Raw genomic sequence first — 21047 nt, forward strand, 5'->3', positions numbered from 1 at the left:
GATATAAATCTCCCTCCGTCTCTCGCTGCAACTCGTTCTGTTGGTATATAACCCTCTCTCTCTCTCTGGTCTTGACAGTAGTCGCTCTCGCTCTCGCTCTCGCTCTCTGGGTGTGTGTTCTCCTAGCCCGTTTCCTCTCCAGCTTCTGTTGTTATTGGAGGCCTCTGGGATGAGGTCACCAGAAGTGAGGTAGCGGAATGCTGGTAGAGATTGCAGGAATTAGTGTGTGTGTGTGGGGGCGCTTTAGGTCAGATGACCTGCTCTCTGAAAACGGACTTGGTCATCGTGAAGTACCAATTTGACTTGTTTTAAAACAATTGATGTCTTAATCCCCTCTGAGTTGGGTTCCCTAGTATTTAGATGAAGGGATAGGGTTAGCCTAACCCTACCCTACCTTTACCCTAAGCCTAACTCACTAGGGTTAGGGTTAAGGTAGGGTAGGGTTAGCCTAACCCTACCCTACCTTAACCCTCACCCTACCTAACTAGGACCCCGCTGTATGGCGTCTCAGTCTAAAGTCAGAGCGGCAGTTCGGTCGCAGGAGCAGAGAGGGTTTAGAGATGCAGAGGACAGAGGAGATAACTCAGACCTGCTCCTCACCTGCTGGCCGTAAAACACTAAGCCGGTCTGGTCTGGCCGCCCTTACCCCGGGAAGCAGATTACTGGAGGCTTTAAGGCGCCTCCATCGCTGTCCTCTCCAGCAGCTCTGAAGTACAGCAGCACTCAAGGGAATGCAGCCTCTGCGGTCTTCATTAGATGATGTTGTGGAGGTCAGATAACACTGGGATTAACACTGGGATTAATGATGGTGGTTGAGGATTGAGGATGGGGGGGTTGGTGATGATGGGGTTGTTAATGGTGAGGCTAACCCTTAGGTTAGGGTTAGGGTTAGGAGACCCTAACCCTAACCCGGTGAGGCTGGTCCAGTGAGGTCCCAGTGAGGTCCCAGTGAGGCTGGTCCAGTGAGGTCCCAGTGAGGCTGGTCCAGTGAGGTCCCAGTGAGGCTGGTCCAGTGAGGCTGGTCCAGTGAGGTCCCAGTGAGGCTGGTCCCAGTGAGGTCCCAGTGAGGCTGGTCCCAGTGAGGCTGGTCCCAGTGAGGTCCCAGTGAGGCTGGTCCAGTGAGGCTGGTCCCAGTGAGGTCCCAGTGAGGCTGGTCCCAGTGAGGTCCCAGTGAGGCTGGTCCCAGTGAGGTCCCAGCGAGGCTGGTCCAGTGAGGTCCCAGCGAGGCTGGTCCAGTGAGGCTGGTCCAGTGAGGCTGGTCCAGTGAGGCTGGTCAAGTGAGGCTGGTCCAGCGAGGCTGGTCCAGCCAGGCTGGTCCAGCGAGGCTGGTCCAGCGAGGCTGGTCCAGTGAGGTCCCAGCGAGGCTGGTCCAGCGAGGCTGGTCCAGCGAGGCTGGTCCAGTGAGGTCCCAGCGAGGCTGGTCCAGCGAGGCTGGTCCAGTGAGGTCCCAGCGAGGCTGGTCCAGCGAGGCTGGTCCAGTGAGGTCCCAGTGAGGTTGGTCCAGCGAGGCTGGTCCAGTGAGGTCCCAGCGAGGCTGGTCCAGCGAGGCTGGTCCAGTGAGGTCCCAGCGAGGCTGGTCCAGCGAGGCTGGTCCAGTGAGGTCCCAGTGAGGCTGGTCCAGTGAGGTCCCAGTGAGGCTGGTCCAGCGAGGCTGGTCCAGTGAGGTCCCAGCGAGGCTGGTCCAGCGAGGCTGGTCCAGCGAGGCTGGTCCAGTGAGGTCCCAGTGAGGCTGGTCCAGCGAGGCTGGTCCAGTGAGGTCCCAGCGAGGCTGGTCCAGCGAGGCTGGTCCAGCGAGGCTGGTCCAGCGAGGCTGGTCCAGTGAGGTCCCAGTGAGGCTGGTCCAGCGAGGCTGGTCCAGTGAGGTCCCAGCGAGGCTGGTCCAGCGAGGCTGGTCCAGCGAGGCTGGTCCAGTGAGGTCCCAGTGAGGTTGGTCCAGCGAGGCTGGTCCAGTGAGGTCCCAGCGAGGCTGGTCCAGCGAGGCTGGTCCAGCGAGGCTGGTCCAGTGAGGTCCCAGTGAGGCTGGTCCAGCGAGGCTGGTCCAGTGAGGTCCCAGCGAGGCTGGTCCAGCGAGGCTGCCCCCCCGGCAGTGGTCCCGGTCCGCGGCTGATCCCTTAATCCGGCCAGCGGGGCGGTGGTGCGTCAGGGAGGCGGTCAGCAGCCGTCATGGGAGTTCACAGTCGGACGGCCGCATGGAATCCTGATCGGCATTGTTCTGCACGGGGGTCCCGGGAGGGGGGGGGGCAGACGGGCTGCATGTGAGTGAAGGGGGGGGGGGCCCTGGGGAGGCGGGGGAGCAGGCTGGGAGCGTTACTGTTGCATGCTGCAGGCGGGGGTGATGTGACGGGACATACCAGTGTGGACCGGCCTCAGGACCCCCCAGCTCCCACGGAGCTCTGATGAGCGTTAGGGGTAGGGGTAGGGTCTGATGAGCGTCGTTCTCCTTCTGAGGTTCTCCACCCTTCCTCCTCCTCCTGGGCAGGTGTAGGCGTGATGGAGGAGTCGGACCACACGGAGAATGATGAAGATGAAGAGGATGAAGATGAGGTGTTCACCGTGGAGCTCAACCGAGGCCCACATGGTCTGGGCATGGCTCTGGTGGACGGACTGGTAAGGATCACTCACTCACCCAATTACTCACTCACTCATCCTGATCACTCACTCACTCACCCACTGACCTGTACACTCCACTCACTCACCGACTGACCTGTTCACTCACTCACTCACTCGCTCACTCACTCACTCACTCACTCGCTCATTGACCTGTTCACTCACTCACTCATTGACCTGTTCACTCACTCACTCACCGACTGACCTGTTCACTCACTCACTCACTCACTCACTCGCTCACTCACTCACTCACTCACTCGCTCATTGACCTGTTCACTCACTCACTCATTGACCTGTTCACTCACTCACTCACCGACTGACCTGTTCACTCACTCACTCACTCACTCACTCACTCACTCACTCACTCACTCGCTCATTGACCTGTTCACTCACTCACTCACTCACTCACTCACTCACTCACTCACTCACTCACTCGCTCGCTCATTGACCTGTTCACTCACTCACTCATTGACCTGTTCACTCACTCACTCACCGACTGACCTGTTCACTCACTCACTCACTCACTCACTCACTCACTCACTCACTCACTCACTCGCTCATTGACCTGTTCACTCACTCACTCACTCACTCACTCACTCACTCACTCACTCACTCACTCGCTCATTGACCTGTTCACTCACTCACTCACCGACTGACCTGTTCACTCACTCACTCACTCACTCACTCGCTCATTGACCTGTTCACTCACTCACTCATTGACCTGTTCACTCACTCACTCACTCACCCGATCACTCACTCACTCATTGACCCGTTCACTCACTCACTCATTGACCTGTTCACTCACTCACTCATTGACCTGTTCACTCACTCACTCATTGACCTGTTCACTCACCCGATCACTCACTCACGCAACCATTGCCTCCTCACTCACTCACTCACTAGTTTGTACCAGTTGCTGTCGCAGGACTCGGAGCAGGCGGTGTACAGAGAAGTGTTTGGCGCGTGGGCTAATCAGATTAGACTCTCAGCAGGAGCATTAAGGTGTGGCCAGGTTCCAGACACAACAGTCTAATCACTGAAGGGACGGAGTGACCCCATGCTGAGACCTTGGTCCTCGCTGTAGTATTAACCCTGTTTACGTGTGGAAACGATGTCCGTTTATCAGTGAAATGAATAGATCCATCCTCTCCAGAGTGGCTGTCCCTGGTCCCGGGTCAGCTCTCCTAATGGGTCTGGATGTTAGGGTCCTCCACCAGACTGTGGGGGTCTGGACGTTGAGCTCTCCGTTGTGTTCCTGTGCAGAGAACCCCTCTGAGGTCCAGCGGGGTCTACGTGAAGTCGGTGGTCCCGGGCTCCCCAGCGGCCCGCTGTCTGAAGCTCCGGCCCGGACACCGAATCCTGGCTGTCAACGGCGTCAGTCTGGTGGGCATGGAGTACCCCACGTGAGTCCCCCACACCCCACAGCCCAGAGCCCTGACCCCCAGAGCCCCTAACCCCCAGAGCCCCTAACCCCCAGAGCCCCTAACCCCCAGAGCCCCTAACCCCCAGAGCCCCTAATGCCTCGTGGGGTGTCTGTGTGGTGAGTGTCTGTGATGAGTGTGTGTGTGGTGAGTGTCTGTGTGGTGAGTGTCTGTGTGGTGAGTGTCTGTGTGGATTATATGTGTGTCTGTGGTGAGTGTCTGTGTGGTGAGTGTGTGTGGATTGTCTGTGTCAGTGATGAGTGTCAGTATGACTGAACTGATTTGATATCAATGTGTGTATGTTGTGTTTACAAAGATCTCATTTGCGGAAAGGTTTTCTATATTTTTTCCAAACCGGAACAACGTAAGCACTAATCCCGGGCAGGTAGGCCTACAGTAGGGATGTTCATAGGAACAAGTGCCAAGCACTTACAATCGCTAGGTTAGCCCGAAATAGCTAGGATAAGACGCTACACGATGCTAAGTACTATTTTAAGTGCCATGATGTACAACGTGCAGGGGTTTTTCTAGAAAAAAGAAGTAGCAGGGAGCAGACCCCTGCGCAAAGCCGAGGGAGCAACGCGGCCGAGGCGGGGGATGGTGTGGAAGGGGGGTCTCCCTCTTCCACCGCGCGAAGCCTTTGAAAAAATAATGATTAAATGGTACATTCTCAGGCTATCTTAGAGAAAAATTCTAGCTGTTGTGGTCATCCTGAAAAACTAAAATACTATCAACTTTTGGTAGACTTGTACAACTTTACCCTGTAAATAAACACGACAAATTTCAAAAATATTGGCTAAACTTTTATTAAGTAGGACAAATCACAACAGCAGCCGTCTGTTCCTGAGACTGCCCCAACGGCTCACTGCCTTGTCAAAATCAAATTGATCAATTGCAGGCCCCTCAATACTGATCCTGAGGAGGTGGTTCAGGGTAGCGTTAGTCATGGTAGACCTCCTGTGCCATGCCTCTATGGAACAAGTTTTGGGGCTCTAGAGTCAATAATGGCGACGCTATAGAAATGTTACTATTGTTGTTGTTTTCAGTTTTGCACTTTGCAGACGGTCCCTAACCTCGCGGCTGAAAGCCGACTGCTCGTAGAAGCCAATGCAATTCAGTTTTGCACTTTGCAGACGGTCCCTAAGCTCGCGGCTGAAAGCCGACTGCTCGTAGAAGCCAATGCAATTCACCGTTCGCTAAAGACGGCTCGTTTGGATGAAAACTATGTTGTAGCTGGTTCTCTGGGTTACTACACTTGTATTGGGCTAATTCGGCCGTGCAGCTGCCATTTAGTTCCCTGCTACGGGTTCCCTGGTAACAGGGAACCCTGTTCGACTGTTCGACTGTTCGTTTTGCTCTCGCAAAACTCTTGATCAACACTCAGCATTTGTTTATTTCTGTCGTTCATTGAAACCGCTTTGTGCAGAGAGAACTGGAATGGTCTTGTATACTTGCTTAGCATCTTAGCGCCTAGACCAAAAACCCATTCAAATACATAGTAGCTAGCTAGCTTGCTGCTAATAACTTTAACGTTAGCATGTCGACTCGGTCTGGGAAACTCCAATTCGGATCGGAATATTTTTGGAGTAATTATAAGTTATTTGAGGATCAGACACATTGTCAGGTGGTGGTGTTGGGATATTTTCGCGGAGAAAAGATCGTTTTGAGAAATAGTGTATGTTGTACAGCAGCATGTAAGTACAGATCCAAGTCTGACAGGTTCAGTCGGCATTTCGGTAGGATGGCGCACGCCGGGAGTATCGGGGCGCAGCGCCCCTGTTCCCTTGTTTAGAAAAAACCCTGACATGCATTCAGTTCATAAGAGGGGTGTGGGGCTGAGGTTGGGGTGTGGGGGTAGGGTTAGGGTTAGGGTGAACTCTGAACAACTGAGTCTTGAGTCTCTTGCTGAAGCTGGTGAGCCGGTGAAGGCGATGCAATCATAATATAATAATCGTTATGTCTCTACCTGAGATAAAGTGATTGCTGGAGAATCATCTACTGGGTTTCTACTCTCCCCTCGGTCAGCAGAGCGACCCCTCTGGGGCTCTTCAGGGCTGATGGGAGGGTTGGGTTAGGGTTAGCTCTAATGTACAAAACCAGAGGAGCTGGAACGGAGATCTTCAGTTGTCACTGATCTGATAGAGCTCTGAAGAGCTGTCAGATGGCCCTACTCTATGTTGAGAGATATTGTATATTGACATTATATATGTATATATGAAAAAACCAGAGGGGGGGATAATTTTGAGAAACATTTTATTCAGGAAAAATAACCACACAACAGTGTGAAAACTTATGAAAACAGTTGATCTTGTGACTTTGTGTATCTAAACCTTACACTTAGGCTTCATAACGTAGGCGGTAGGCCTATTTTGAGCGTGAACTTAACCACTGCATTTGCAGAAATATTTTCTCGTAGCTAATATTGTTTTTAAATGCGCCAAATAAAAAATATATATATTTTTTTCCCCCGATATCAGTTCAACAGAAAATATGAAATTCCACAATGTGCTGTCAAGACGTTTTTTTTTTTTATGGGTTAATCGGGTAGACTATAGGTCAGACTACGAAAACAGTCCGCTCTGATGACGCACTTCAGCCTCTTTTTTTTGCTTTCCTGTTGGCGGATCGATAGCAGCGTGGTGACCCTGCTTCAACCACATCTCTGCAAATCTGCGGGCCGGGAAGGCTGGATAGCTCTCCCATGCCGCTTTCACACCAAAAAGAACCGAGAGCCAGTTCCGGGCTGGTGCTAGGGCCAGTTCCAAACTGGTTCCAGCCTTACCCCAGTTAAGAACCGGTTGGTTTCACACCGGCCAGAGCCAGCCATGGAGCCGGCGTGAGCAACGTCATGACGTCACTGCAAACGTCTCCGCTAGTGAGCTTGGACAGAAGCATACGGCCGACATCTTTCTTTATTCTGGGTGGAAATAGTAACATAGTTACGCCATTAAATGCGTTTATGGAAACATTTTTAGCGAGAAATGTGCATTTTACTTTCATAATGTTCGCTCGGTGAATGTGAAGGATGTTTGGTTTGATAGTTATGACGAAGAGGGAACGCTCCGTTCATTTGCATGGACATGGACTCATCTGGCTGCGTTGGCGCGTTGACGCGTTGAACCACCACACAATGATCAAGCGTCAGGCTAGGCGCCAGTTTCAAACACAACAACAATTTCGTCTTTGATTCAATCCGTGTATGGTTCGTTCTTTGAATATTCCGATTTAAAACAAAATCAGAAAAAACTAAAAAGAACCATACACGGATTCACGTCCATTGTTTACTTCGGTGTTTTAAAAAATGCTGGTCTTCGTTGGTCTTCCTGTTTATGAAGGTACGGATAACTCCGCCCCCTGCCCCCGGCGTAAAAGCGGTTCTAGTTCCAGCCCAGCTCTAGCGGGGCCAGAGTTGAACCGGTTTTTAGGGCCCGGAGCCGGTTCTTTGGTGGTGTGAAACCAAAGCCCTGGCCCTAGCTCCGAACTGGCCCCGATTTTGCGGCGGTGTGAAAGGGGCACCAGAGAGCTGTCAATGACGTGCAGGATTAGGACAGCCAGCGCACATCAAACACTCTCCCAATCCTACGAGCCTGGATGCCCAAATCAAAAGCCGCAGACTCAAGCTCTTTCAAATATGAAGATATGCTGCTCTGTATTCTTTTCATTTTTCGTCCATTTGGTTTAAACTTTTGTTTCGGCGGGGACAGGAAGTTGACTTTTGAAACCATAGAAACGCAAGTAAATCCGGTTGGTCTTCAAAATAAAACTGCTTTCTGCGAGCGCGACGCCTCTGACTCGCTCCCAGTAGATCAAAATCACAGCACAATCAAAATGAAGACGGACCCTGTGTATTTTGGTTGTTAATTATTACGATGCAATGGTGAAATACTTTGGGTGGGGGGGATAATTTTTATCCCCACCGAGGATAAAAATAATTCAGCAGAGGGTAGGACGTGTAAACCAGAGGGGGGGATAATCCCCAACATCCCCACCGGCAAATCGCACCCTGTGTATATTTATATATGTATATTAGTGCTGTCAGTTTAACGCATTATTAACGGCGTTAACGCAAACTAATCTGAACAGCGTTGATTTTTTTATCGCGCGATTAACGCTCTTTTCGCTTGGCGTTGTCGTTCTTCAGTTGTCTATTTTTCACTTGCTGTCTAGCAACAACTACGTTACGTTAGAAAAACTACAACACCATACCGGATCTAGCTGCACCGGAAACAAAACAACAAGCCTGCCGCACAAACTTGTTGGGGCAAGCAAGGATACGGAGCGGGTGAAAAACTCCTTAAAAGTGTGTGTATGTTTGTGTGTCACTCTGTTCAAGCCTGCACAAGAGTTCAATGTTGTCATTAGCTGTTACGTCTTTCTGACCAATCGCAGTTCAAGGCCCACCTGGGCTGTACCACTTCAGGAGGGGCCGCTCAGTTACTCCCCTCTAGACAAAATCGACTTGGTTGCGACGTTGACAGTTGTTGCGGCTGTTTTGTTGACTGAGGCCCCGTCCACACGAAGCCGAAACCGTTACGGTTTCGATCTATCCGGTTTCGGAGTATCTCCGTAAAGACGGAGTCAAGCGAAACCGGGTAGATCTGTAGAAACGCTGTAGTACACATTCCAGGCCCATAAGGGGCGCTGCTTCTGCTACAGCAATCCAGAAGGAAAATAAATAAGAAGAAGAGGCGAGCATGCGCATAAAGGGTGAGACTCCGCGAGCTTAACAGTCATTGGCTAGAGGGTCGAGGGGTGGGGCGATGACGTCATGGTTTACGGTTTCAGTTGGTTTCAGGCGTCCACACGAATCCAAAACGAAACCGGGTAGATTTGAAACCACCTCCGAGGGTGGTTTCCGAAGTTTGCGGTTTCGGTCAGCGGATTCGCCGGCTTCGTGTGGACGGAAGGCTGAACCGTACAAGACCTTTGCGGTTTCGCCATGAAATCGGCTTCGTGTGGACGGGGCGTTTTGTGAGAGGTTGCGGTTGCACAGCTCAGGCTGCCGGACGGCGCTGCAAGGAACTTTTATAAACGCGATATTGTTATCCCGCAGTAATCAGCCCGACAACCCCGAAACCTTAACGGCCCACCGGGAATTCTCCCGATTACCACTTCGCCGACGTGTGTGTGTGTGTGTGTGTGTGTGTGTGTGTGTGTGTGTGTGTGTGTGTGTGTGTGTGTGTGTGTGTGTGTGTGTGTGTGTGTGTGTGTGTGTGTGTGTGTGTGTGTGTGTGGGGGCATTATTGATAGCCTGGTAATGTTTATAGGCCTACGTACGGTAGGAATATTCATACTGGTTTAAATAATAAATGTTATAGTATTTCCCATCTTTGCTGAGCAAGAGATTTGTTCGAAAGTTGAAACAAATATTAGCCTGGGCTATTGAAGTTTTACGGTAGGCCTACCACTGTCATGCACCTACCCGATGTCAAGTGGACCGGTTTCAATTCATTGCGGGTCTCTCTTCTTACCATCTTACCAAATATATTTTATTACTGTCCTTCTCAACACTCTCTGATCTCACCAAAAGGCTAGCAGCACGAAATCAAGGGATATTTAGAATATATATTTTTTTTGTGATTAATCGCGAGTTAACTATGACATTAATCGCGATTAAATATCATAATCGCTTGACAGCACTAATGTATATAAATATATCCCACCCTATTATATACAATGGGTTTGATCTCACAGATGCATGCTGGGATTGGGTGTCATTGAGTACAAAATACGTTTTCATGTCTTTTAGCAAACTTTAGTGTTCCTCTCATTCGTTTATTGGTTCTCTTTCTTTCTCCCTCCCTCCCCCCCTCCCCCAGTGGCAGGGAGCGCATCCGGTCAGCAGGAAACAACCTCAGATTGCTGGTGGCCACCGACCACTCCAGGAGGTCCAGCGAGGACACCATGATCACCAAGTGCTGAGGGCTGGGACCACGAGGTGGTGGTGCTGGTGGTGGTGGTGGTGGTGCTTGTTCTGCTCACCCTCAAGTGTTCTTGGACCCAGCAGAGGAGTGAGTGGGGGTCTCTGCAGCACGGCCCACTCCCAAAGGCTCCACGGCCGCTGTCAGATGTTCTCCTACTCCTCACTCCGATATCATCCCAGAAGGAGAGAAGGAGGAGAAGATCTCAGCAGCTGGGAAGGAAGGAACAAAGGGAGGGAGGGAGGGAGGACGGTGGTTCGCCTGAGGTCCTCAGCTCTGTTTTCCTGGAAGCTTTTCCCTGTATTGTATGTTTTCCATGAAGCTGACTGGGTAGGGTTAGGCTAAGGGTAACCCTAACCTAACCCTAACCCTTTCACTGTATTGTATGTTTTCCATGAAGCTGACTGGGTATGGAACACACGCCTCTGTGTTAGGGCCCCTGAGGAGTGAACCACTGAACCAAAGACTGAACCGCAGAGCAGGCGGCCGGGGGGTACTCAAACCAAGTCCCTAGGCGCGCGTCCGGCCGGGAAATCAAAGGCCTCCTGACGAGCCGAGCGCTGGGCTTCCTAACCCTAAACCCAGTCTGGCCTGTTGTCACAACCTGATCTGACCCCTGACCTATCTATGGAGAGAGACACAAACACAAACGCACACACACAGTACAATCACCAAATATATCTGCCAAAGATATTTCTATTTAATTGGAAGTGGGAGCCGATCAATCTTTAGACGTGTTTCTAAATACCTTCTGAAGTGTCCAGGACAGCATATGAAGACTCATGAGCTGTCCTTTTTGGGAGAGAGTTTGTAGAATGATTTTAAAAGAACAAAGCAGTGACTGAAAGACAAGAAGGGAGTGTAAACTGAAAGAGTGTAAATCCTGGACGGTTAGGGTTAGGGTTAACCCTAACCCTAAATCCTGGAGGTGTCTGGTTCCACAGGAGAACAGCCCTCAGCCAATCAAACGACTGGAATAGAAACATCTGAACCTGGGAGAGTAAACTGGGCATGCACCGTGACGATTAGTTTAAGAGTTGGGGTTAGGGTTAACCCTACAACTCGTGTATGGATGCGGTTATTTGAAGCGCTTCTATGGATGGAAATGAAGGCCTATTCTAAGTATTTGTTAAAATACTGTTAGCCTGATACCTGATGAGCCTCGAGGCCATCAGAACCATCACAGACACATGGATGTTTAAACAAAGCGTCTACAGCAGCCAAAGCCAAGCAAGAAACCCGTTGGACCCTTTAATATCCAAGAAAGGCCGAAATATTGGACTGTATTTATCTGTAACAAGCGGTTTAACGCCATACTCTGTCATCGTGAAGTCTGTCATTATCTTTCCATTTTGTAATATTTATATCGCTCCATAGTGTATTATTTTTTTAAACATACTGAATAAATTCTGTCTTTGGAGCTCATTCCAAATTTGGTTTGTTGTCGTTCTTCCTCACGTTTCTCACCTTCCCCAACACAGATGTTCACACACGGCACTTTACGAGCAGAACAGGAGTGTTTACAGGCTCGTCGGTGGGGGGGGCATGTGACAGCGAAGCAGGAAGGGCGTGGCGGCGATCCAAGCAGAGCTCAGCCGCCCGCTGCTGTTTATAGCTCTGTGGTTTGTTGTTTCCACTACTGCTGTTCAACTGCAGCCTGCAGCCCTGTTGTAGACCCTTAGCCCTGTTGTAGACCCTTAGCCCTGTTCTGCACCCTCCTCCAGCCCTGCTTTAAAACACCCCCCCACCCCACCCCCCCATGTTTACCCCCCCCCCTCCTTTAATAGGGGGGGGGGGGTAAACATGCTGCCCTTTGAGTTCAGCTCTTAATGGTTCATTTCTAAGGGTAGGATAAATGTTTAAACGTGTCTGGGAGTGCTGAGCTTGAAGACTGATCGCTGTATATTTCTTGCATAAATGTTTTGGGGTATTTCTCCAAGTATTTATTTGTGTTGGTTCTGTTGTGAAGACGTGTTTGGATAATTGTTCCCAGGTTAGACTCCCATAGCAGCACAGCTGGACCTCCATCTCCAAACCTCTGGTTCAGCAGACCCTAGAGAGGCAGTGTCCCCTGGGCCGCGCCCCCAGCCCTCACAGGCAGTGTGGGGGGAGAGGAGGCCTCTGGGCCTCCAGAGAGGCCCCACCCTCTGCTGGATCCTCTGTGGGCAGAGAGGAACGCTGTGTGGGCAACAAGTCGCTGAATCCCTCCCTTCTGGAGCCAAGGGTGGAGCGTTTGATTTGACTAAATAGAAATCCACTGACTTCACTTTGACTCTGATAAATGTAGTTCACTTAAAGCAGCTGTGGGTAAGACTTAAGAGCTGTTGGTTAGATCAGTGCTGAGAGAGACCTGATCTGTGGGAACAGTCCTAGCGCTGGAGACCTTAATGTGAGACCAGAGCTCGCTCTGTCTTCTCTGCTGTAAGGTACCAGGGCCCGAGGCTCTCTTTTGGAGGGGTTAGGGTTAGTTTTAGCAGTGTTACCAGAGTTTGGACTGCAGTGCCAGGTTTTATTTAGATCGGTGTTTGGACCCCTTGTATTGCATGTTCTCTTGCTTCATGTGCATCAATCACCCAGCTAAATACAATCCCTTAAGTCTGTATGTTGCCATCTTATTGGTGTCAGGAATAACTGGGTGAACCACAGAGACAGTTTAGTTAACATTTGTGGTCTGCTCTCCCTACACACTTAGATTGTGTCGAGCTCTGCCCTTTCCTCGGTGCCACCTCAACCAGAGATGTTTGTGAAACAATTCCGCGGTGCAGACAAATGTCAACGCAGTCTGGCGTCGCTGGGCTCCGGGACGGCCTCTGGTCGTCGCGTGGAAGCCTGAAATAAACTTCTGGAAGGGATCAGTCAGCGTCAGCGCTGCGGCCAGATGGATGTGTTGGGGGTTGGGTTAGGGCTGCTCTACACCGAGGGTTAGGGTTAGTTAGGGTTAGGGTTAGGGTTAGGGTTAGTTAGGGTTAGGGTTAGTTAGGGTTAGGGGATGTTGGAGAGACTTCTTCTGGGATATGTGGGATATTCTTCTGGGATATGTCCTGATCATACTATCGTCGATCTTTTCATAATTACCCACACAGCCCATCCTTTCACAGCTCTATTTAATTTGAATAGAGCGATGATGCTCTCCCAGTGAACCACTTACTGTTTTCCTTCCTTCCTTTCCTCCAAGGACCCCGGTGGGGAGAACGCTCTGGGGGTTCGTCTGATGGTCCAGCTGCAGTCAGCAGCGCCATCAGTTCTTCCCCCTTTCCTTCTTGATGAAACTGTGGTTTTATTGAGTCTCATGGAACCATGAGGCTGAACCAGACAGAGGGCAGGTGGTTCAGCCTCTGAACCAGACAGAGGGCAGGTGGTTCAGCCTCTGAACCAGACAGAGGGCAGGTGGTTCAGCCTCTGAACCAGACAGAAGGCAGGTGGTTCAGCCTCTGAACCAGACAGAGGGCAGGTGGTTCAGCCTCTGAACCAGACAGAGGGCAGGTGGTTCAGCCTCTGAACCAGACAGAGGGCAGGTGGTTCAGCCTCTGAACCAGACAGAAGGCAGGTGGTTCAGCCTCTGAACCAGACAGAGGGCAGGTGGTTCAGCCTCTGAACCAGACAGAGGGCAGGTGGTTCAGCCTCTGAACCAGACAGAGGGCAGGTGGTTCAGCCTCTGAACCAGACAGAGGGCAGGTGGTTCAGCCCCTGAACCAGACAGAGGGCAGGTGGTTCAGCCCCTGAACCAGACAGAGGGCAGGTGGTTCAGCCTCTGAACCAGACAGAGGGCAGGTGGTTCAGCCTCTGAAACAGACAGAAGGCAGGTGGTTCAGCCTCTGAACTAGACAGAAGGCAGGTGGTTCAGCCTCATGGAACCATGAGGCTGAACCACCTGAGGCTGAACCACCTGAGGCTGAACCAGACAGAGGGCAGGTGGTTACGGTTAGGGTTAGGGGCAGGTGGTTCAGCCGCTGAACAGGACCAGCGAGGTCATCATAGAGGACCGTGTTGAAGGCCCGGGAATGAAGCCAGACATTGGTTCAGATGGTCAGGGCTGGGTCTGCATGAGTCCCTCCTGACCGGGGCCAGCTAGTCCGGTCTTGGTGAAGAGTCTTCGGTGGATGGCTCTGGGGAAGGCCCCTGATAGGGTGTCTTGCTCTGTCCGTTTCCCCTCTCTCTCACAACCATTTGAGAAGGGAACCAATGAGATCACAGTTAGGGTTCACAAGAAGTTAACAAGAGTCAGTGCTCTGTTTCTACAGAGGTAGTGCTACTGAATAGTCATATCCCTTCCTCCATTTCCTTAGTAAGATAATGATGTTCTCATTCACCGTTTAGTCATATGAAAACTCATATAAACATACATTGTTCTATTAAATTCCACAGTCTGATTTATTAACATATTTGCCCCATGAGGTAACTGCTGCCTTATTTAACTGAATGATTCTCCATTCCTCGTCATGGTTACAGCGTGATGGCTCATCCTTCCTGTTCTCCTCGGAAACAATGGAGCCGGAAAACCATGACAACGTGTTGACCACTCCTATCTGAAGGGCTAACTGAGCTAGCAGGATGGTGGTGGCAGAGATGTGGTGGAGGTGGAGGTGGTGCTGATGGAGGTGGCGGGGACTTCCTGAGGCACCCTCCCACAGACAAGGACATCCTGTCTGCCAGGGGCCAGAGACTACAGTCACACACCGTTCTTAATAACAGATTCACAACTGCTGCTGCTCATTCTATGAAGATCGGTCGTACAAAAAGATAAGCAAAAATTTGAAGAATGGAAATATGGAAGAATAAATTTGATTCTCGAAATCTTGTCAGGAAACTTCTTGAGAATGTTCTTAGAATGAGTCCAGGATGGATGAGGCTAGAGGAGGCCCTTGGTCTCACTGACGCTGGGTGAGGGCGATGAGGCACGGTGGTAGAGAACCACAAGGACAGACAGACAGACACACAGCGAGACACGGTCAAATACCAGACTGGGGCTCCGCTCAGGACAGGAAGTCGATTCCAGGAAGTCTAATCTATGCGCTTATGAGAAGGCTCACGATGCTAGGGTTAGCTACGCTCACGAAGCTAGGGTTAGCTATACTCCTGATGCTAGGGTTAGCTACGCTCACGAAGCTAGGGTTAGCTATACTCCTGATGCTAGGGTTAGCTACGCTCACGAAGCTAGGGTTAGCTACACTCCTGATGCTAGGGTTAGCTAGTTGTGTGACGAGGCTAGCGATTGCTTCCCATGAACCCTGACCCACACGCTGTTCGCTTCATCCTGTTCCTCCCATGTTTGGTCGGCTGCAGGTCCGGCAGAACCAGAGATCAGAATTTTGGAGTGAAATCAGCAAAGCAGAGACAGAAAACAAACACCTTGCAGACAATGAGAGTACGCTGAGGACCAACAGGGAGGAACAAGGATATAAGAATCCGCAATGAGGAGGAGGTGATTAATACTTTGCAGTAGTACAATTGGAATCATTATCCTCATGATTCTAGCCAGTAGATCCACCAAACAGACCCACACTCTCAGCAAACAAACAGTAGTAAACCAAGTATACACTATATCAACTCCTGATGAATAAATATGAGATGAGATGATTATTATGAGATAATAATGCAAATAAAACCTGGTCCATCCTAAATAAAACGCAGGGTGCAGGTAAGGCCTGGCTGTCTGGATCGTGTGTCCCTCCCATGGAAATGTTGGTGACAATCAGAAAATAAGAAAATACATTTATCCGGCGCATATGTTTCGTTTTATTATCAACTAGAGCCGTATAACAATTTCCTAAAGTGCTATTTAAAAGAGAAGTCTGATCCGTATCGTAAACCAATAGCTCCTTCCTAGACACAATAAAATTGAGTGAATAAGGTACGGTTTGGTTTTAGCGCCATCTAGAGGATAAGTGGAGCATGTCGGATGTTTCGCCTGCTTGGCACTATTGAATCGCATTGTAAGTTTCCAGCATCTATCTTTTGTAAATGCATCAACTGTAACCTCACATGTAGCTTTCAAACGAAGCGGATGTGAAAGGAAAGAAATCATTTTAAGGACGATTGTTCAAGGTGTCCATGCGCCCTCTGTCCCCTAGATGTCCTCGTTCAGCCACGATCCAAAGATACGGATTGGAACTATCGCGCTAACGTCTGAAGTTTGCATCAAGAAAAAGTAGATTTTAAATTTGTCTTTGGAATTGCATGTTTGATATTTTGTATGGGGTTGATATTAACTAAAGTTATTTATCTTAAAGTAATACACCAAATTGTTTAGTTAGCCAGGCCCTATTATAATCACAGCACGCTTGAAAACATGCATTTAGCTTTTTCTTCAGCTATTTTTATCATTATTCTCTACGTTGATCTCTTAATCGGCATTGTCGGTTCTGAAAGTAATTCGGTATGAATACGCGTGGGCGTCAAATAGTGATAAGTCCCGTCCTGCACGGGATCATTGAGCACACGCCCCTTCTTGTCCTCCCCTCTCTGGGTCCCAGGGTGTCGCTTCACCCCCAGGGTGTCGCTGAACCCCAGGGTGTGGCTGCACCCCAGGGTGTCGCTAGCCTGCACCCCAGGGTGTCGCTAGCCTGCACCCCAGGGTGTCGCTGCATCCCCGGCTGCCAAGCGCCTCTGCGCCTCGGTCTGAACTCAGTCAATAACGGGCGCTGTTTGAATACGGGCGCTGTTTGAATACGGGCGCTGTTTGAATACGGGCGCTGTTTGAATACGGGCGCTGTTTGAATACGGGCGCTGTTTGAATACGGGCGCTGTTCGAATATAGGCGCTGTTTGAATACGGGCGCTGTTTGAATATGGGCGCTGTTTCAATATGGGCGCTGTTCGAATATAGGCGCTGTTTCAATATGGGCTCACTCTGATATTTTCTGATCCCACTGATTGTTTGAAACCCCGCGCCACTATGGAGAAAGACAGAAAGAGAGCTTCTACAACCTACGGGTCCGCAGAACACACTGAAGCCGCTGACAAAACGGGTGAGAAATTAATGTTTATTTTTCGTTAATAAATATGTGTATGTTTGTATGTGTGTATACCCTATATTTAAATATTTATATAGAAATATATTTATATAGAAATGTATATTGGTGTATACTACTATTCATTATCCAAAAATATAAAGGGAAAAGCACATTATAGGCTTTTTCGAATCTTGTGTTCCCGTGAAGAGGTTCAGTTATTCATTGTTTGCATTTCATCTATAGCCAGGTATCAACAACAGGCCGTCACATTCAACATGGGATTGATAGAACCAGAGAATACCTCATAAAATAGTCCTGGTTAATGCAGCCTTTAACACAACACTCTGTACTGGGGACTCACCCACTATTAGATCCTTCACTCTATACGTACTATTCACGATACATTTTTTAAAAGAAAACTCCTGCAGTTTGTGAAATGGTATCACAGAAGTGTAAAAAAAATGACCTAAAATAATTTAAAAAAAAACTTTGTAGCCGCAAGACATGAGGCATCGGAGACGTTCAGAGATAAGAGGAACAGAGCAAATCGAAAAGCAGGAGATAAAATCCTGAGGAAACAAGAGAGCTTATTGGACCATGTGTGTGTGTGTGTGTGTGTGTGTGTGTGTGTGTGTGTGTGTGTGTGTGTGTGTGTGTGTGTGTGTGTGTGTGTGTGTGTGTGTGTGTGTGTGTGTGTGTTCAGTGCTCCTCTGGTAACCCCCCCTCTGCTCCTCATCCTCAGTCAGAGACGTGGTCTCCATGGCCGACTCCACCATCACCGCGGAAAACATCGAAGACCAGCTCTTCAAGATCGAGAGGATCCGAGACATCCTGGTGAGGCGCGAGTCAGAGCTCAGATACATGGAAGAACCGCTCAGTGACACCTCAGATATAAGAACCGCTCAGTGACACCTCAGATACAAGAACCGCTCAGTGACACCTCAGCAGTGGCGAAACTACCGGGGTGGCAAGGGGTGGCATGCTTGCCACCCCACTTGCCACCCAGGTTGTTAGAAGTGTCTCCAATATACATTTATTGAATGGTATTATATTTTTTGCTACTGAAGCTGTTGATCTCATTGGTAACTTGTTTAAGTTTAAGAACTAAAATCTTTATGTCCCCCCTCCCCTGTAAAATGGTTGAGTCCATGAATCCTATTTGCTCTCTTCTCACCGTGCGCATCTGCCGCTTCATTCAAATGAAGACAGAAACGGTTTGAAAGCCAAAGAACTGGAGACAAGCCAACTGTACTAAAAGGTACAGTACAGCTGAAACTTGAATCAAGAAAATGTGATGGGTTGTCGCATGTGTCTTAATCTGCATGCCTGTGTGTTCGTGTGTGGACGAGTGCGTGCTCGCCATTGACACACTGATTGCGATTGACAGTGGGGTTTCGAGATCGGACAGATCCAAACGCACACACTCACACACACACACACACACACACACACACACACACACACACACACACACACACACACACACACACACGCTTTCACAGTGCAAAGGCAGGAGGTGTTGCCCTTCTCTCAGGTAACAGACAACACAATTACTTTTAAAACGATCGACACCACATCAAGTCCAGCCGGCGCACAATGGGACCGCCCAAACACGCAACTCCACAGGCAGAGAATCCACAAGCCCTTTCCTCGTAGCTCTGAGTCTTATGAATATTAACAATGACAACCCATCACAACGAGGTGATGTAAATCAATCAAATATTAAATTGATTTAATATTAATCAAAGGGAGAGAAAATAAGTATTAATTGGCTTTTCAGTGGCTGTTTCCCGATGTGCTCGGATGATGGGCGGATCATCCGAAGGGAACCACACTGAATCATTAAGTCTTTTGTGTAGAGATGGACGGGTAGATAGACGCAAGACTGACAGACAGACACACAGACAGACACACAAAACTTAAAATATAGACAAACAGAAAGATAGACACAATATGTTAACTGTTTTCATTAGCGATTGGTATAAATAAATACATATAGACACCAGGCATGTGTGTTTCCAACAATAAAAAGACTTGACTTGACTATGTGTGTGTGATTTGCCACCCTTGAATTTAACTTGCCACCCTTCTGCCACCCCATGTAAAATTTTCTAGAATCGCCACTGCACCTCAGATACATGTAAGAACCACTCAGTAACACCTCAGATACAAGAACCGCTCAGTGGCACCTCAGATATAAGAACCGCTCAGTGACACCTCAGATACATGTAAGAACCGCTCAGTGACACCTCAGATATAAGAACCGCTCAGTGACACCTCAGATACAAGAACCGCTCAGTGACACCTCAGATATAAGAACCGCTCAGTGACACCTCAGATACAAGAACCGCTCAGTGACACCTCAGATACAAGAACCGCTCAGTGACACCTCAGATACATGTAAGAACCGCTCAGTGACACCTCAGATACATGGAAGAACCGCTCAGTGACACCTCAGATATAAGAACCGCTCAGTGACACCTCAGATACAAGAACCGCTCAGTGACACCTCAGATACATGGAAGAACCGCTCAGTGACACCTCAGATATAAGAACCGCTCAGTGACACCTCAGATACAAGAACCGCTCAGTGACACCTCAGATATAAGAACCGCTCAGTGACACCTCAGATACAAGAACCGCTCAGTGACACCTCAGATACATCTAAGAACCGCTCAGTGACACCTCAGATACATGTAAGAACCGCTCAGTGACACCTCAGATACAAGAACCGCTCAGTGACACCTCAGATACAAGAACCGCTCAGTGACACCTCAGATATAAGAACCGCTCAGTGACACCTCAGATACATGTAAGACCCCCCCCCCCGTGCGTGTGTCACCCCTGCTGGTGTGTGCCACCCCCTGGTGGAGCTCAGTCACCCCCCCCCCTCCGCCTCCACCCTCCTGACAGAGAGAGGCTGACACCACCGCCTCCAGCCTCCACCTCCACCCTCCGCCTCCACCCTCCTGACAGAGAGAGGCTGACACCACCGCCTCCACCCTCCGCCTCCACCCTCCGCCTCCACCCTCCTGACAGAGAGAGGCTGACACCACCGCCTCCACCCTCCGCCTCCACCCTCCGCCTCCACCCTCCTGACAGAGAGAGGCTGACACCACCGCCTCCACCCTCCTGACAGTGAGAGGCTGACACCACCTCCACCCACCTCCTCCACCCTTGTGACAGCTGGCCGCCTCTGGCTGGACGCTTCTCTAACTGTCAGATCCTTGTGACTCATGTGTTGCATCTCGCTACACTGCAGCAGAAGTCTGCCAGGATGTCTCCTAGGTTGTGTCCTAGGCTGTCTGCTAGTTTGTATCCTGGGTTGTCTCCTAGGATGTCTCCTAGGTTGTCTCCTAGGTTTTGAAATGTGTCACTTGGTTCTGAGGGATGTTCATACAGCTTGTTTGCTTGTGTGTCCTTCCTCAGGATGGATGACATTCAACCGTGCAATGAGATCAGCCGGCTGAAGAAGGAGCTGCAGACGCTGATGTCGGTCCCAGGCGAACCGCCACGTTAGCCACGTTAGCCACTTTAGCCACGTTAGCCATGTTAGCCACGTTCGCCACGTCAGCCGCGTTAGCCATGTTAGCCACGTTCGCCACGTCAGCTGCGTTAGTCACATTAGCCACGTTAGCCACAGTAGCCATGTTAACCACGTTAGCCAAGGTAACATCATTAACCACATTAGCCACGTTAACCGCATTAGCAACATTAGCCACGTTAGCCACATTAGCCATATTAGCCTCGTTAGACACGTTAGCCAGTAGGATACTGTACTGTGATCAAGTATCATACTGTACTGTGATCCAGTCTCATACTGTACTGTGATCCAGTATCATAATGTACTGTACTGTGATCCAGTCTCATACTGTACTGTGATCCAGTATCATAATGTACTGTACTGTGATCCAGTCTCATACTGTACTATGCACATTTCTATTCTATAAAATACAGCAAACCAGAGCCTGATTCAGATCATAGTCCTCTTCCTAAATCCCCATTAAAGCAGCCAAGCATTGTTGAGTACACGTCCTGGCACTTAATTTACGCACTTATTGTACGCACTTATTTATAGTACTTAATTGTGTAGCATCTGCAGTAGCTAATGTCACTGCTGTACACGGGGAATGGGTTAGCCTGGCG

General features: G+C 49.7%; 2 protein-coding genes across 5 annotated transcripts in view; both read left to right on the forward strand.

Moving 5' to 3' along the window:
• radil2a (Ras association and DIL domains 2a) overlaps positions 1 to 11381 on the forward strand; it is a 30044-nt gene extending 18663 nt beyond the window's left edge. For all 3 annotated transcript variants that reach the window (XM_030349836.1, XM_030349837.1, XM_030349838.1), the window contains exons 14-16: positions 2480 to 2607; positions 3871 to 4010; positions 9848 to 11381. In XM_030349836.1, the coding sequence (XP_030205696.1) occupies positions 2480 to 2607; positions 3871 to 4010; positions 9848 to 9950 (371 nt within the window). In that variant the 3' untranslated portion in view covers positions 9951 to 11381. The remainder of the gene's footprint in view (positions 1 to 2479; positions 2608 to 3870; positions 4011 to 9847) is intronic.
• A 5036-nt stretch (positions 11382 to 16417) lies between these two features.
• Positions 16418 to 20959, forward strand: LOC115538006 (uncharacterized protein C16orf45 homolog). 2 transcript variants are annotated; one of them, XM_030349830.1, is made up of 3 exons: positions 16418 to 16916; positions 17644 to 17773; positions 20331 to 20959. In XM_030349830.1, the coding sequence occupies exons 1-3, from the start codon at positions 16844 to 16846 to the stop codon at positions 20419 to 20421; spliced, it is 294 nt and encodes a 97-aa protein (XP_030205690.1). In that variant the 5' UTR covers positions 16418 to 16843; the 3' UTR covers positions 20422 to 20959. The 2 variants fall into 2 exon arrangements, 1 of the variants encoding a protein (XP_030205690.1); XR_003974991.1 differs by lacking the exon at positions 17644 to 17773.
• The last annotated feature ends 88 nt before the right edge of the window (positions 20960 to 21047 follow it).

This window comes from Gadus morhua, unplaced genomic scaffold, assembly GCF_902167405.1.
Source record: "Gadus morhua unplaced genomic scaffold, gadMor3.0, whole genome shotgun sequence".
In the NCBI taxonomy this organism is placed as follows: Eukaryota; Metazoa; Chordata; class Actinopteri; order Gadiformes; family Gadidae; genus Gadus; species Gadus morhua.